Raw genomic sequence first — 17,112 nt, forward strand, 5'->3', positions numbered from 1 at the left:
CTAGACACTGGCCTCCAACCTGACATACAATTGTCAACCATTACCCTCTGGTATCTCCCATTCAGCCATTGTTGAATTCATCTTGCAACCTCACTATTAATACCCAACGATTTAACCTTCTTAATCAACCTTCCATGTGGAACCTTGTCAAATGCCTTACTGAAGTCCATATAGACAACATCCACAGCCTTGCCCTTATCAATTTCCCTGGTAACCTCTTCAAAAAATTCAAGAAGATTAGTCAAACATGACGTTCCAGGCACAAATCCATGTTGACTGTTTCTAATCAACCACTAATCAATCAGATATAACCACTTCCGGTCTGTCGGGTGGGGAAGGGCTATAAATTATGTTATACAGGCGCCTAATGTTGAAGGAGGATTGCCGACTTTTTATGAAGCCCGTCTGGTCTGGTGAGATTATTGTTGGAAGAACCTTTTCAAGACGGTGAGCGATCAGTTTTGCAAAGATTTTGCTGTCCACATTGAGCAAAGAGATAGGACGATAGGAGCCACATTCCCGTTGATTTTTGCCCTTTTTCAGAATAAGTGAAATGGTAGCTTGTCACAATGTTTCAGGCAGGGAACCAACGGACAAGGAATCATTATACACAGATTTTTAAATGGGAGCCAATTGATTAGAAAATTTCTTAAAGAATTCTGTTGGATACCCGTCTGGTCCAGGGGATTTTCCACACTGCATACTCCTAATGGCCATCTCAATTTCTTCTGTTGAAAACGGAGACACTAGCTCGGGTGCTGCCACAGGGTCTATGTGAGGGATCTCAACACTTTCAAAAAATGATTTAATTAATTGGTCGTCCTTCAGCGATTCAGATGAATACAAGTTATGGTAAAACCTCATAAAGCGTGAGTTGATGACAGAATGATCCATACAGATCATACCAGATTCATCCCGGATCTCAGGGATTGCCTGACTTGCTGCTTTTTGACGAAGTTGGTGTGCAAGGATCCTCCCTGTTTTATCGCCATGCTCATAGTAAGTATAGCGGGACCTAACCAAGAGGTTCTCCGCTTTTTGTGTGGTTAGTAGATCAAAGGCCTCACAAGAACTTTTTAACCATGCATTAATATCACCGTTAGCTTTGGATTTATACAGCTCTTGATAATACTCCTTAAAGCGTTCATTTATTAACTTTGGATCGGTTAAAACAACACCCTTGCCTGATTTTATTGTATGTATGGTCCTACTTGCTTGTTGCCCTCTAAGCTGACGGGCTAACAATGTATGCGGTTTGTCCCCTAATTCAAAATATCGCTGTTTCAGTCGCAGTAGCTGGTCACTGACTTGATTTGTTAGAATCGTGTTATACTCATATTTAAGACTGAGCATATTTTGCAGCGTTTGGGGGTTGTTTGTGCTCCTATACAACGTCTCCATTGGAGAAAGCTCCGAATCAATTTCTTGTAGACGTCTCTCTCTGGATTTCTTTAAAGACGCTTCATACGAAATAATATAACCCCTCATAACTGCCTTGAAAGCTTCCCACAAGGTGGAGTCCGAGACATCAGAAGTGTCATTGGTCTCCAAATATTCTGTAATTTTTTCAGACGTGTATTTACAGAAAGTTAAGCAAGGAAAGGCGTTAAAGATAATTGAGGTTGGAGCGTGATCTGAGATAAAAATGTTATGATATTTGGTATTTATTGCATTAGGTATGAGTTTCGAGTCTACTAAAAAAATAATCGATACGAGAGTATGAATTGTGCATTTTAGGAAAAAAAGAGTATTCTTGGTCTGTGGGATGCTGTATCCTCCAAATGTCAACTAAATTGGTGGAGGAGATGAGATTTTTCAAAACCGTGGATGCATTCGAAGGGCTACACATTTTATTTGATGACCTATCCAGGTGCCAGTCGAGGATTGTGTTATGGTCCCCGGCAACAATCACATTCGTATTAGAAAGGTCAGGTAGCTTATCAAAGATTTTGTGGAAGAAAGCTGCATCATCAATATTCGGACCATAAATGTTAAGCAATGTTACATGAACAGAGTAAAGGTACCCAGTTACTATGAGAAATCGACCATTCGGGTCACTTACTGTAGAAATATGTCTGAAATCTATGTTTTTCTTAACCATAATTGCCACCCCGCGGGCTTTGCTAGAAAATGTGGATTGAAATATCTGATCTGCCCATCTACAGCGCAACTGTCCCTGCCCCAATGTTCTAATGTGAGTTTCTTGGAGGAACACAAAGTCGGCAGATAAAGACCTAAGGTGTGAAAACACCTTAGCTCGTTTAATTGGGTGGCCCATGCCGCGGACATTCCAGCTCACCATGGTAACCCTCCCACGCACATCATCATCCCCAGGTACCATCAGAAGGTGTAAATTGTATTACATAAGCAGCGACATAATAATTTGCCTCAAACAAAAAAACAGGAAGACCACCAACACAAAAGCACATACAAAACTCGGAACTTTCCCTCCCCCCATCCCCACTCTCCCAAACAAAGTGAGAGAAAATTTCCTAACATACTGTAAACAGGGGTTACTTCAACTATCTAGCCTGTTAAGCCCAAAGGCTAGCTTGTGAAACCGCTAGCTAGTTAACTACAAATTTAGTCGGCATCCCCTCCGATGAACAAACAAAAGTACGGATCTGTTCAACAAAGAAACGTTTCCCTTTGAAAAATTAGCAGGAACAGATCCTGTAAAATCATCTTATTCCTGAAACGAATTAAGCACATTAAACAAAGTTAAAGTTAAATCTATTGAGTCCAACATCTATCTTTCGTGTGAATGACCATGTCCATGGCTCAGAGTTAACTCGTTCTCATGTTAGCCAACGCCCGCCGTCCACTCCGGGCCAGCGGCTTAAACATGGATAGACATGGGAGAGTCAGTGCACTAGTACAAAAGTTTGTATCCTCAGGATTTAAGCTTACCCGACAAGAGGGTGACCATGCCCCCACGTTGAGATTGGCTGAAACAGCTGGTCTGGAGACCAGCTAGCCAGTGTTAGTCTGCTAGCCGACATTAGCCCACCGCTGTCACCGGGCTGTGCGGCAGGTTATCCGCGAATAGTTTGGCCTCCTCCGGGGTGCTAAATATCAACGTGTCGCTACCCTGCCTCTTTGAGCCTCTTCCTCGTGACCTCGAAAAGACGGTGTTGTTTCATTATCTCTGCCGGGAGATCAGGAAAAATGTGAATTTGCTTCCCCTTGTAGTTCAGCGGGTATTGTTGTTGTGACAGTCGCATTATCCGCTCTTTCTGATGGCCGCTGTGGATCTTAACTATCATGACTCTGGGGTGTGCGAGATCGTTAGCCGGTTGTCCTCCCAGCCTATACGCCCTATCAACTTCTATGGGCATCGAAAAATGTTCTGCCCACAACAAGTCCCGAATAAAGTTAGCAATGAACTCCATGGGGCGGCCGCCTTCAATCTTTTCTGGTAGTCCGACCACTTTTATGTTCTGGCGTCTGGAGTGCGCCTCCAGATCAATAACTTTATCCTGGAGGGCCTTGTTAGCATATTCTAGTCGTAGCCACTGCTGCTCCAACTGAATTAGTCAAGTGTCATGGTCACTACTCGCATCTTCTACCATAGATATCCGTGCTCCATGTTCAGTCAGAGTGGCTTGGGTAACTTGGAGGGACACCTCCAGGGTATTAAATCGCTCATCCATCTTCTTGCTCATTTCATTTATAGCTGTAAGAATGATGGCTGTTTCAGGAGTTCCTTCTGCCGATAGTGTGATTAGCTCCGGCTCTCCACCACTAGGCCGCTCCTCACCCAGTGACAATGCTGGATTTTCATTACATTTCCTGACGGCTGGCTGCTTTCTGGACGACTTCTGCGTTGTCATTTTATGTCGGTCTGTTATTACAGCAGTAGACACAACTTAAAGTGGGAGTTGTACTATAAATAGTCTTTTATTCCTTAATCTCGATTTATCGGAGGGGAGCTCTAGCAAAACACGTCTATTCCATCACATGCGCACTAGCGCCACCTGAACTTTCTGTCATGGGCCTCCACCAGTGCCATAGTGAGGCCCACCGGAAATTGGAGGAACAGCACCTCATATTTCGCCTGGGCAGCTTGCAGCCCAGCGGTATGAACATTGACTTCTCCAACTTTAGATAGTTCCTCTGTCCCTCTCTGTTATTTGATGTGGAAACATAGGATTTACATGCATAGCTTAGCTTAGGGAGAACAGCATGGAAACAGATCCTTCAACACCCCGAGTCCACTCCGACCATCGATCACCCGTCCACACTAGATCTATGTTATCCCACTTTCACATCCACTCTCCACACTAGGGTCAATTAACAGAGGCCAAATATGCTACAAACCTGAACGTTGTTTGTATTATTATTGGAAGCCAGCATAATGAAATGACCGGAAATGACGCATGAATGAAGTTATATTTTTAATTAACTATTGAAGTGCTGAAACTAAATTTGTAAAGGAAAAAAACTGCAGATGCTGGTTAAAATCGAAGGTAGACACAAAATGCTGGAGTAACTCAGCGGGTCAGGCAACATCTCGGGAGAGAAGGAATGGATGACATTTCGGGTCAAGTCTGAAGAAGGGTCTCAACCCGAAACGTCATCCATTCCTTCTCTCCCGAGATGCTGCCTGACCCGTTGAGTTACTCCAGCATTTTGTGTCTACATTAAATTTGTAAACCTCTTTATTAGTCGGTTGATGACAGAATAAAGAGCCAAGGTTTAGGAGCTTTGGCATGGTTTTGAAATAAAGAAATTAGTCTCATCACCTATTGTGGAGAGAGAATGAGAAAACATAAACCAAATGCAAGAAATGTGAATCTTGTGGCATTTTCCTTCATAAAAGTGGAAACTGGCCATATCCATTTGTCAAAGACGAATGGTGTTATGAGTAAAAATGCCACATTCCACCAAATGAAAAATCTTTTGTTATTTCTGTTCCGCTGACATTTGTAAACAAGCAAAGGTGCACCGAAACGGAACAACGGACCTAGCAATTAAGATGAAGAAAATTCAACAGTGAAATCATGGTGTGCCTTCTTTTAAAATTTGTGCTAAACTGTGGAATATGTTTTGCATTTTGGACACCACATGTCGGGGGATGGACATTGTCCATCACCAACCCTTTGACCCATCACTCACCAAGCCCATGCACAGACAGATACAAGTAGACCCTGAGCACACTGTTCTTCCCATGATCTGCACCTTCAGAGCATTGCCAATCCTGCCTGTCCTGCATTCACTTTCCAATCCTGGCAAATGAAATGGACCAAAGAGTATCTCTGCGTATTTGTGCCTGTGATGCTACTAAGGTGATCGGTAGTCCTCATATAATGCATTCTTTGTCATTCATTAACAGCTTCTTGATCAAATATGTTCTTGAATAAGTTAAACCATGTGGAGTCACCTTCCATCTAAGTTAGAGAAGACTTGTGAAGCTGGAAAGAGTGCAGAGAAGATTTACGAGGTTGTTGCCAGGACTCAGGGGCCTGAGCTATAGGGAGAGGTGGGAGCAGGTGAGGACTTTAAACCTTGGAGTGCAGGAGGATGAGGGGTGATCATATAGAAGTGTATAAAATCATGAGGGGACTTGCTAGGGTGAATGAACAGAATCTTTTACCGAGAGTAGGGGAATCAAGAACTAAAGGACATAAGTTTAAGGTGAGAGGGGAAATATTTAATTGGAACCTGAGAGGGAGTTGGTTCACATTGAGGGTGGTGGGTGAATGCAACAAGCTGCCAGAGGAGGTAGTTGGGGCACTGACGTACTGTAACAACATTTAAAAGACATTTGGACAGGTACATGGATAGGAATGTTTGGAGGGATATAGGCTATACATGGGTAGGTGGAACAAGTGTAGATGGGGCACTTTGGTCAGCATGGGCAAGTTGGGCCGAAGGGCCTATTTCTGTGCTGTACGTCTCTATGACTCCATAACTTGTAATTTTAGGGCATCATGTTTTTAAAATGCAGTAATGGAGTAAACATCTGAGCTATTTTGTGCACACCAAGATCTCATTAACGTATAAGATTGATGGGAATTGATTGACCAACAGAAAATATCCTAATTTGTCCAGTGGACTGAATTGCTTAAAATGTCCATTTGCATTTCCAATTGAGCACGCTGTGCGTTCTGTAAACATTTATTTCTCCCCCATTCAGACCTGGCTGCTGTGCGGAACCAGGAACAAAATACAACTCCTCCAATGGATTTCCAGATGACATGTTGAACTTTGTGAAGACTCACCCATTGATGGATGACACAGTTCCCTCGCTCAACCATGGGCCATGGATCATAAAGACAACCATCAAGTGAGCTTCAGAGACATCGGCTTCAACAACATTTTAAAGGATGATCCCAGCTTTCATGATTTCTGATACGGAAGATATCAGAGATTTCCAATCAGTTATAATCATGAGCTGGGCAGTTAGAATTCTGAACAGATTAAGGATAGCGGAGTCAGGGGGTATGGGGAGAAGGCAGGAACGGGGTACTGATTGAGAATGATCAGCCATGATCACATTGAATGGCAGTGCTGGCTCGAAGGGCCGAATGGCCTCCTCCTGCACCTATTGTCTATAACAGGATGCCCCATTCAGCTACCGCACAATATTTGGTTTATCCTGCCATCGTAACTAAATGCATGAAATCTGTGAGCTACTGCAAGTTTGTACTAACACACATCTGCATCCAGTGTGCAGAACACCAATATGTAGGAAGGAACTGTAGATGTTGGTTTACAATGAACATAGACACAAAAAGCTGGAGTAACAGTGCATCAGGCAGCATCTCTGGAGAGAAGGAAAAGGATGTGGAACACTCACATGATCCAGATATCAGGTCTCAGTGTAACAAGCAACAAAGTTGATCAGTGTACAACCCCATGCCTGGATAATCACACTATCTTCCTACCATACTGCCACTCCTGGAGGACGTCTCTGTCTGAGATATGCTTCCATAATCCTGACAAGTTTGGAACTGAATATTGAGAAACAATAAGTAGCCAACCATGCAGATTGGTGGCCAGAGATTCATCTTGTATCAGTAACTCCAGGGTAATTCACTTTATTCTTTGCCTGAGAAAGTAGCAAATGTGAATGAAAACATTGTAAACTTCGGCAGCAGTCTTTGACTTTGAACAGGTTTTGCTCCATCAGCGTGGTTGTAAGAAATGGCAGGATTCAAAGAACCAGTGAACTTGTGAAGAAACAAGGTCCAGTTTAAACAAAGACATATGAATCCCACACAGGGATACTGGTCTCCAGTTTCATCCACTCCTCACACTCATCTAAACAATGCCTGTTACACTCCCTGGTCCACTCGTCCCTTCCTACCCAAACCACCCCATCCCCGGGCACTTTCCCCTGCAACCGCACGAGATGCAACACCTGTCCCTTTACCTCCCCCCTCAACTCCATCCAAGGACCCAAACAGTCTTTCCTGGTGAGACAGAGGTTCACCTGCACCTCCTCCAACCTCATCTATTGCATCTGCTGCTCCAGATGTCAATTTATTTACATCGGCGAAACCAAGCGCAGGCTCGACGATCGCTTCGCTCAACACCTGCGCTCGGTCCGCGTTGGCCAAACTGGTCTCCCGGTGGCCGAGCACTTCAACTCCCCCTCCCACTCCCAGTCTGATCTTTCTGTCAGGGGCCTCCTCCAGTGCCATAGTGAGGCCCACCTGAAATTGGAGGAACAGCACCTCATATTTCGCTTGGGCAGCCTGCAGCCCAGTGGTATGAACATCGACTTCTCCAACTTTAGATAGTCTCTGTCCCTCTCTTCCCCTCCTCCTTCCCAGATCTCCCTCTATCTTCCTGTCTCCACCTATATCCTTCCTTTGTCCCGCCCCCCTGACATCAGTCTGAAGAAGGGTCTCGACCCGAAACGTCACCCATTCCTTCTTCCCTGAGATGATGCCTGGCCTGCTGAGTTACTCCAACATTTTGTGAATAAATACCTTCAATTTGTACCAGCATCTGCAGTTATTGTCTTATACTACCTGTTACACCCACTCTCCTCACACTCATCTAAACAATGGCTGTTACACAGAGGAACTGTCTAAAGTTGAAGAAGTCAATGTTCATACCGCTGGGCTGCAAGCTGCCTCATATTCCGCTTGGGCAGCTTGCAGCCCAGCGGTATGAACATTAATATTGCCATAATTCCGGTTCCTATCTGGTGCACACAAGTCCTGACATACTTTACTGTGATGAGGCAGGGTATGTTTCCATTCCTCTCAGCCAGCTAGGCAGCAGAGTAACAGAACCATGAGAGCCCACTGTAGCTCAAGACAAAGGTTTCACCAAATTGACCGGAGTGATTGCTGGGACCATCCAAGCCCCAGAGTCCTGCATCCCTCAGGAACATGTGTTCCTTGGTTGAGTATCTGCTCCATTGTCCTGGTTCAGGAGATAAACTTCTGCATGTGAGGCACGGCAATGTCTGGGATAGTTGAAGAGGCAGGAGAAATGATGCATGAAGCCAGGCCATTAGCACTTCATGTTTTGGACTGATGGGAAACATTAAGAAGCACCATTTTGCTGCTTGTATAAATGTGCTGGAGACTGCTATTGCACTCTGAAGAATTGAGCACAGCTGCATGTCTAATGCTGAAGTGAATGCACCTGGGAGGTCTTCTGACCAAGTCCAGTTGTCTAAGTTTTAGTTTAGTTTATTATTTATGTGTACCAAAGTGCAGTGAAAAGATTTTAGATTCTATTTGGTCAAAGACTATACATGATTCCAATCAATCTGTTCAGAGTGTACAGATAAAGGATAAAGGCTACAATATTTAGTGCAAAATAAAATCCAATAAATTCTGATTAATGATAGTTTAAAGGTCTCCAATGAGGTAGAGATCAGGACCGCACTCTCGCTGGTAAGAGGATGGTTCAGTTGCCTGATAACAACTGTGAAGAAACTGTCCCTGAATCTGGAGTTATGCTTTTTCACACCTGTACCTCTTGCCCGATGGGAGAGGGGAGAAGAGGGAGTGACCGGGGCGAGACTGGTCCTTGATTATACCGCTGGCCTTGCCGAGGCAGCGTGAGGTGTAGATGGAGTCAATGGAAGGGTTGTTGGCTTGTGTGATGGTCTGGGCTGCTGGCCTTGCCGAGGCAGCGTGAGGTGTAGATGGAGTCAATGGAAGGGTGGTTGGTTTGTGAGAGGAATCGAGAACATGGGTTTAAGGTAAGGAGGGAAAGATTTAATAAGAACTTGAGGGGTAACTTTTTTACACAAAGGTCATAAAGTCATAAGGAATAGGAGTGTAATTAAGCCGTTCAGCCCATCATCTACTCCGCCATTCAATCATGGCTGATCTATCTCTCCCTCCTAACCCCATTCTCCTGCCTTCTCCCCATAACCTCTGACACCCGTACTAATCAAGAAATAACTTCGCCATTATACTACCACAGCCCTGTGGGTTGGTGGGTGTATGGAACCATCTGCTGGAGGAGGTAGTTGAGGCAGCCACTATCGTAACATTTAAGAGACATTTGGACAGGTTCATGGATAGGATAGGGATATGGGATATGGGCAGGTGGGACTCGTGCAGTTGGGGCATTGTTGGTCGGCGTGGGCAAGTTGGGCAGAAGGGCTTGTTTCCATGCTGTGTGACTCTGACTCAATAACCTGTTTTCTGGCACTTGGGTATTGGAGTAAATTAGGAAACAATAAACGTGTTTTCCTTAGTCCTCTACTGAAGCTGCTGAGAATCCATCCCTTATTTGTTACCATTTTTCTGACTCTGCTGTATGAAAATCAGGGATTATTCAAATGTGCCCTGTTTTGTTTTTCAGTTTAGTTCCTGTGTTCATTTTACAAATGTTAATCCTTCTGCTTGTCTTGCAACTGTTTAGTGTTCCATCCTTCTCCTGTCAGCTGCTTTAATCAGGGCTGCTTCATTTATCTTATGTTCACAACTATTTTTCCTGTGCCTTTTCCCAGAGGCCTTCATGAACATTTCCCAATAATTAAACGGAATGAAGCCCAGAGGTGCCGCACTGCACAATAAACTAAACTATTGCAAATGCTGCAAAACATGATGACAGGAGCTGCAAGGCTGAGTGTTTGGACTGCTAAACTGAGCTGAAAGTTCAGTAGCAATCAGAAACTTTACTGCCAGCCAGCTCAACATTAGGTTCTCATGTTCTCAAAAAGGGGAATATTTTATTGCAAGCTGACTTGCCAGAAAGCTCCACATGCCCTGAAGCAATCTGTGCATCGTTGCATGAGTGTGCTGCATGTGGACAGGGCAGTCAGTGTTCAATCGGCAAGGGTACGTTTGAAGCATAACTGGCAGATAGCTGACAAACTCCCAAATAGTATTTCTCATTTAAACTACCCTAAAATGTTCTTACGGTTTTACAAGTAATCTGTTTGTCAACATTAGATCTAGATTGTGTAGATTTAAAAATATTCACTAGATTCTCTCCACCCCCAATCAGTAATACTAGGGAGAGTTTAAATGCATCTTTTGACCAACAGCATAAACAATATCTCCATTGGGACTTAGCTGTGGTTGGTAAATGTCGCAAAATTCAGCCACCTGTGTGGACAGAAGCCCAGAGAGAGATTGATGATGGGACATCATGTGATGCGGTGACATTTCAAGCTATATCTTATATACCTTATAAGCGATAAAATAGCCCACGTGTTATGTTTTATGAACTGTTGCTGGAAACTGCTCAGTTTTTATCTCTTCTGGTATGTAATCAACGTTTCATCTCGATCTGCAGGGACCGGCTGAACAAGATTGTGGTGGACACGGAGGCTGGCCCCTTTCAGAACCATACCGTGGTATTCCTCGGCTCTGAAACCGGGATGATTCTCAAATTCCTCATTAGACCAACTACAAGTACAAACTTTGTCAATCGAAGCTTATTCCTCGAACATTTTGATGCTTACAGCCCAGAGAAGTAAGTATTCTTTTATTCCGATATAATTGAAAATATCGCCGAATATTTACAAAGAGAGAGTGCTTATCAAAGAGGGTCAAAGACCCCAAATCTGCTTTTTCCCATTACAGCTTTAAATGCACTACACACACACTTTCACGCACACACACACACACACTCAAATGAACACACACACACGCACACACACTCACACACACACATACATGCACACACACGCTCATATGAACACACACGCACGCACACACACACTCGCATACGCACACACACACTCATATGAACACACACATGCACACTCTCACACACACACACGCTCATATGCACACACACGCACACCCACTCGCACATTCACACACACACACGCAGACACACACACATGCACACACACACACTCACACACACACACACACACATACTTACGCACTTACACACACATGCACACCCATACACACGTACACACACACGCACACACACAAACAGACTCAATCAAACACACATGCACATTCCACACAAAGAATACAGACCAGTACAGCACAGGAACAGGCCCTTTGGCCCGTGACGTCTGTGTTGAACTAATAAACCAATCCCTTCTACCTGCACTCGATGGTCCTCCATTTCCTACATATCCAAGTGCCCATCTAAAAGCTTCCGAAACGCCACTACTATTTGTGTTTCCCCACCACCCCAGGCAGCGTACTCCAGGCACGCACCACTCTGTTTACAACTTGCCACAAATCGCCTTTATACTTTCCGCTTCTATCCTTAAAATTAAGTTCTTTAGTATTTGACATTTCCACCCCACGAAACAGATTGAGTAACGATTCTACCTGTGCCTCTCACAATGTTACAAGCACGTCAGGTTCCCCCTCAGCCCCTGACAGCCCGGGGCAAGTAATCCGTTTCTCCAACTTAGTAAATGACATGCACATAATTCATACATCTACACACACTCCACACACAGATGGACTCTCTCACACCACAGTAGAAAAGCTCTGCATTGGCCAACAACAGTTGTTGTTTATCTTTGTTTAATCGATGTTCTTAGTGTTTCCTCTCTTTTCTGCCACAGCACAAGACACATCATTGTACCATGTTGCAGGGTCTTTCACTCTCTGTAAGGAATTCACTACATTGCGAACAAATTCATGGCACTGTCTCCTCCAAGTCATTTCCTCAAAATCTGCCTTCATATCTTCCTCAGTACTTTCTGTCTTCCTGCTTTTTGCAGAGCTCCACCTATCTCACCTTCTGAACTGAAACTATCTTCTCCCTGCGTTTATGGGGAGGAACTGCAGATGCTGGTTTACATTGAAGGCATACATGAAACACAGGAGTAACTCACTGGGTCAGGCAGCATCTCTAACTTTGTTCAGCCTTGTTGACCCACACGATGTACCCATCAAAGGCTTCTTAACAACTGTCACTGCAAAGCGTTCTCTTGTTTTCCAATGAATGTATTGCTGCAGTGAGATAAGAGCAATCAAAACCAGTGATTATTTGGACAATAAATACTGGAGCAGTAAGTCGCCTCTACACAAAAGGCACATGAAACTAAAGCTGAGAGAATTAGCTCACTGTTTACTGGTTGGACTGCCCCTGGGAGCAATCCAAATGTTAGCTGATCATCATGCATAATCTAGTTAAAAGGGATGATCAATCATAGCAATACTTTTGAGTGTTCCAGCTAAAAATAGGCCATGTATCATGTTTTATTAAATCTCATCGGGAGATATAGCGCAGAAACAGACCCCTCAGATCACTGAGTCCACGCCAATCATCAACCACCCATTAGTACTAATCTTACATTAATCCCAGTTTTATAAATTCTCCCCACATTGTCATTAACCCAGCAGATTCTACCACTCGTGTACACACTGGCGGTAATTTACAGTAGGCACTCAGCCTCCAACCTGTATGTATTTGGGAGGAAAACTAGAACATTTGGGAAAAGCCACACAGTAGCAGGGAGAATGTGGGAGAAACTGCACATAGACATTGCCAGAGTCTGGATCAAACCTGGGGGACTGCAACTGTGCCACCATGAAGCCCTAACATAGAATAGCTGTACCAACATACTAGCTTGTGTGTAGCTGTACCAACATACCAGCTTGTATGTAGTTATACCAACATACCAGCTTGTATGTAGCTACACCAACATACCAGCTTGTGTGTAGTTATACCAACATACCAGCTTGTATGTAGCTACACCAACATACCAGCTTGTGTGTAGTTATACCAACATACCAGCTTGTATGTAGTTATACCAACATACCAGCTTGTGTGTAGTTATACTAACATACCAGCTTGTATGTAGCTACACCAACATACCAGCTTGTATGTAGTTAGATATAATAAAAATAAATTTATAATAATAATAAATGTTATTTGTCATATGTAGGTTGGCACAGGGTTAACGGTACAATGAAATGTATTTGACAAGACAACGGGTCACCTCAGCAGTAATATTCCAAGGATAAATAAGATTAAAAAATGACATTAGTAAGGTAAAAAGACAATATTAAAAATAGGTAAAAACACAATATTAAAAATAATCAACATATATGATGTGAAATGTGTTTATGAGTTCAGACGCCTGATGGACTGATGGTAGAAACTTTTCTTAAGTCTGGTGGTACGCGCAGCCATACTCCTGTATCGTCTGCCTGACGGTAACAAGGAGAACAGCCTGCGTGCTGGGTGGCTGTGGTCCTTGATGATGCTGCGTGCCTTCCGCAGGCACCGCCGGTAGAAAATGTCCTAAATGGCCGGGAGACAGTTGCCAGTGATGTGCTGTGCCGTCTTCACCACTAACTCTCTAGTGATTTGTGGCTGTGGGCAGAACAGTTCCCGTAACAGACTGTAATGCAGCCCGTCAGCAGGCTCTCGATGGTGCATCTGTAGAAGTTTGTGAGGATGCTGGCGTTCATGCCAAACTTCCTCAGTCTTCTCAGGAAAAAGAGCCGCTGGCGGGCCTTCTTTGTTATTGTGTCCGTGTGCAGTGTCCAGGAAAGGTCCTCAGTGATGTGCACACCGAGGAACTTAAAGCTGCTGACCCTTTCAACCTCAGCATCACCGATGTGGATGGGGAGGTGTCCACTCCCCTGCTGTCTCCTGTAGTCCACGATCATCTCTTTAGTTTTGCTGACATTGAGAGAGAGGTTATTTTCCTGGCACCAGCTGTTTAATGCCTTTACCTCCTCTCTGTAGGCAGTCTCATTGTTGTCTGTGATGAGGCCCAAGATGGTCGTGTCGTCAGCAAACTTTAGGATGCTGTTTGAGCTGTGCTTAGCAGTACAGTCATGCGTGAACAGGGAGTACAGGAGAGGACAGAGCACACAGCCCTGTGGTGTGCCTGTGTTGAGGATCAGTGAGGAAGAGGTGTGGCTGCCAAATCTCACCACCAACAGAATAGCTGTACCAACATACTAGCTTAAATGTAGCTATGCCAACATACTAGCTTGTATGTATCTATACCAACATACTAGCTTGTATGTAGTTATACCAACATACTAGCTTGTATGTAGTTATACCAACATACTAGCTTGTATGTAGTTATACCAACATACTAGCTTGTATGTAGTTATACCAACATACTAGCTTGTATGTATCTATACCAACATACTAGCTTGTATGTAGTTATACCAACATACTAGCTTGTATGTAGTTTTACCAACATACTAGCTTGTATGTATCTATACCAACATACTAGCTTGTATGTAGTTATACCAACATACTAGCTTGTATGTAATTATACCAACATACTAGCATGTATGTAGCTATAGCAACAAACTAGCTTGTATGTAGTTATACCAACATACAAGCTATGGGTAGCTATGTAGGAAGAAAAACTGCTGATGCTGGTTTAAATCGAAGGTAGACACAAAATGCTGGAGTAACTCAGGCAGCATCTCGGGAGAGAAGGAATGGGTATTAGCTATAGGTAGCTACATCAACATACAAGCTATATGTAGCTGTACCAACATGCAAGCCAGCATGATAATATCCTTCAATGAGACACCAGTTTGGGCCCTAGTCAGTGTTGAGTTCACTGATCCTGGACATAGTTCACTGATCATAAAGCCTGGTGCTGGGGCTAAAGGCAGGGCAAAGATCTTGCATTCAATGGTTTCGTGAACCCGTGTTGGCAGGTTTTCAATGCTAGTTACTTTGGATTTAAGGATGATATTTGCATCATCAGATATTATGTTAATATTTAATGTTTAGGAATAAGAAAAAAATCACTTTGGCCTTTTGTGCTTCTGATGACATTCTGACATTTTGCAACAACACTCCAACAATCGTCATCAGGGTGAGATCAGAGATGTCAGAGGCACAGATTAAATGGGGTTGCAAGTACCAGCTTTTGTAAAGATGCCCATTATTCAGTAATCAAGCAGAGCTCATGTAGATAACCAATGCAAGGTTGACCCAGTTGTGAGCTGCTGGTAATGGCCTCCATCCCACCAGCTTCACAAGAGCAGACAAAATTGGAGAAGAAAGAACCTCAGTATCAAAAAAAGCAGCAACTTAAAGCCATGAATAACATTTGTGAAATTACATTCAGATAATTTCAAAAACCAAACCAAATAGTTTTAGCATCCACATAAACGCTACATGGGATGCTGTGTATTTAATAAGAATATAGATGATGCCGAAGAAATGATTTAAAAAAGCATTAAACATTTTGGGCTCCCTTCCAAGAGCTGTAAAGATATCTGGGGGTTTTCGGTCTCCTTGCAACAAGACAATTAGAAAGGGCCAATGGTCCAAGTATTTTAAATGGTTGATAGAAATTAGCAGAATGCAAATTAGTCTTCTTTGAAATGAATTTGAGCCAAGCTTGGCAATACAGAACTAGATGAGGACATTCGGAGCGATCTATTTCAGAGGATAGCCAATATTTAGATTTAATTGCAGTCTCATCTCATCACTCCTAAACCAAAACTCCACAAAGAACAATATTTTCAGGAGAGGTGAAATTGGGGCGGGGAGGGAAAGAGAAGGCGGTGAGTTGTAAGAAGTCGTAACTTATTATTTTGTCATATTAATAACCATTGGCTGGATGTAAAATATAATTACTAACCAATGCACTCTAATTATCAACCAAAATATATTAATAGCTCACTCATTGTTCTTTCAAGACTATCCTGTGCCTAACATTGAATGTACTCCAGTGATAACTCATTGAATGTACTCCACTGATAACTCATTGTCTGTCACCCAGTTTGAGGTGTAGGAAGGAACTACAGAAGGCACCATTCCTTCTCTCAAGAGATGCTGCCTGCCCTAACCCTAAGGATGAGAGGAGATCTTATCGAAACATATAAGATTATTAAGGGGTTGGACACGTTAGAGGCAGGAAACATGTTCCCAATGTTGGGGGAGTCCAGAACAAGGGGCCACAGTTTAAGAATAAGGGGTAGGCCATTTAGAACTGAGATGAGGAAAAACGTTTTCAGTCAGAGAGTTATGAATCTGTGGAATTCTCTGCCTCAGAAGGCAGTGGAGGCCAATTCTCTGAATGCATTCAAGAGAGAGCTAGATAGAGCTCTTAAGGATAGCGGAGTCAGGGGGTATGGGGAGAAGGCAGGAACGGGGTACTGATTGAGAATGATCAGCCATGATCACATTGAATGGCGGTGCTGGCTCGAAGGGCCGAATGGCCTCCTCCTGCACCTATTGTCTATTGTCTGTCCCGCTGAGTTACTCCAGCATTTTGTGTCTACCCAGTTTGAGGTGTCCTGAGAAATGTGACACGGTGTTATACTAAAGAATTCCTTTTTATTTGTACCACAGCAAACTGCACTGAAGTAACAGGCAACCTGCTCTTTATTGCAGATGCAACACCAAAGGACGTGAGCAGCGGAGGATAGTGGGGATGGAGCTCGACAAGATGAGTGGGACCGTCTTGGTGGCATTCTCCTCCTGTGTTGTCCGTGTTGCCTTCGCCCATTGCCAGCAACATGCTGCCTGCATGAAGTGAGTCCCACTGCAGATCACTAATTCTCAAACTTTGTGATAATCCCTCCAATTACGCACATATAATGCACCCATTATTACGGCACGGTGGTGCAGCGGTAGAGTTGCTGCCTTACAGCGCTTGCAGCGCCAGAGACCCGGGTTCGATCCCGACCCCGGGCGCTGTCTGTACGGAGTTTGTACGTTCTCCCCGTGACCTGCGTGGGTTTTCTCCGAGATCTTTGGTTTCCTCCC

At 43.7% G+C, this 17,112-nt stretch overlaps 1 protein-coding gene across 3 annotated transcripts in view; it reads left to right on the top strand.

Annotated features, from left to right (window-relative positions):
- The window catches only part of LOC144607243 (semaphorin-6B-like), a 284,386-nt gene that overhangs the window by 248,892 nt on the left and 18,382 nt on the right, over positions 1-17,112 (top strand). For all 3 annotated transcript variants that reach the window (XM_078423936.1, XM_078423937.1, XM_078423938.1), the window contains 3 exons: positions 6,140-6,289; positions 10,723-10,902; positions 16,738-16,878. In XM_078423936.1, coding sequence (XP_078280062.1) covers positions 6,140-6,289; positions 10,723-10,902; positions 16,738-16,878 — 471 coding nt within the window. The remainder of the gene's footprint in view (positions 1-6,139; positions 6,290-10,722; positions 10,903-16,737; positions 16,879-17,112) is intronic.

Source organism: Rhinoraja longicauda, chromosome 28 (assembly GCF_053455715.1).
Source record: "Rhinoraja longicauda isolate Sanriku21f chromosome 28, sRhiLon1.1, whole genome shotgun sequence".
NCBI lineage: Eukaryota > Metazoa > Chordata > Chondrichthyes > Rajiformes > Arhynchobatidae > Rhinoraja > Rhinoraja longicauda.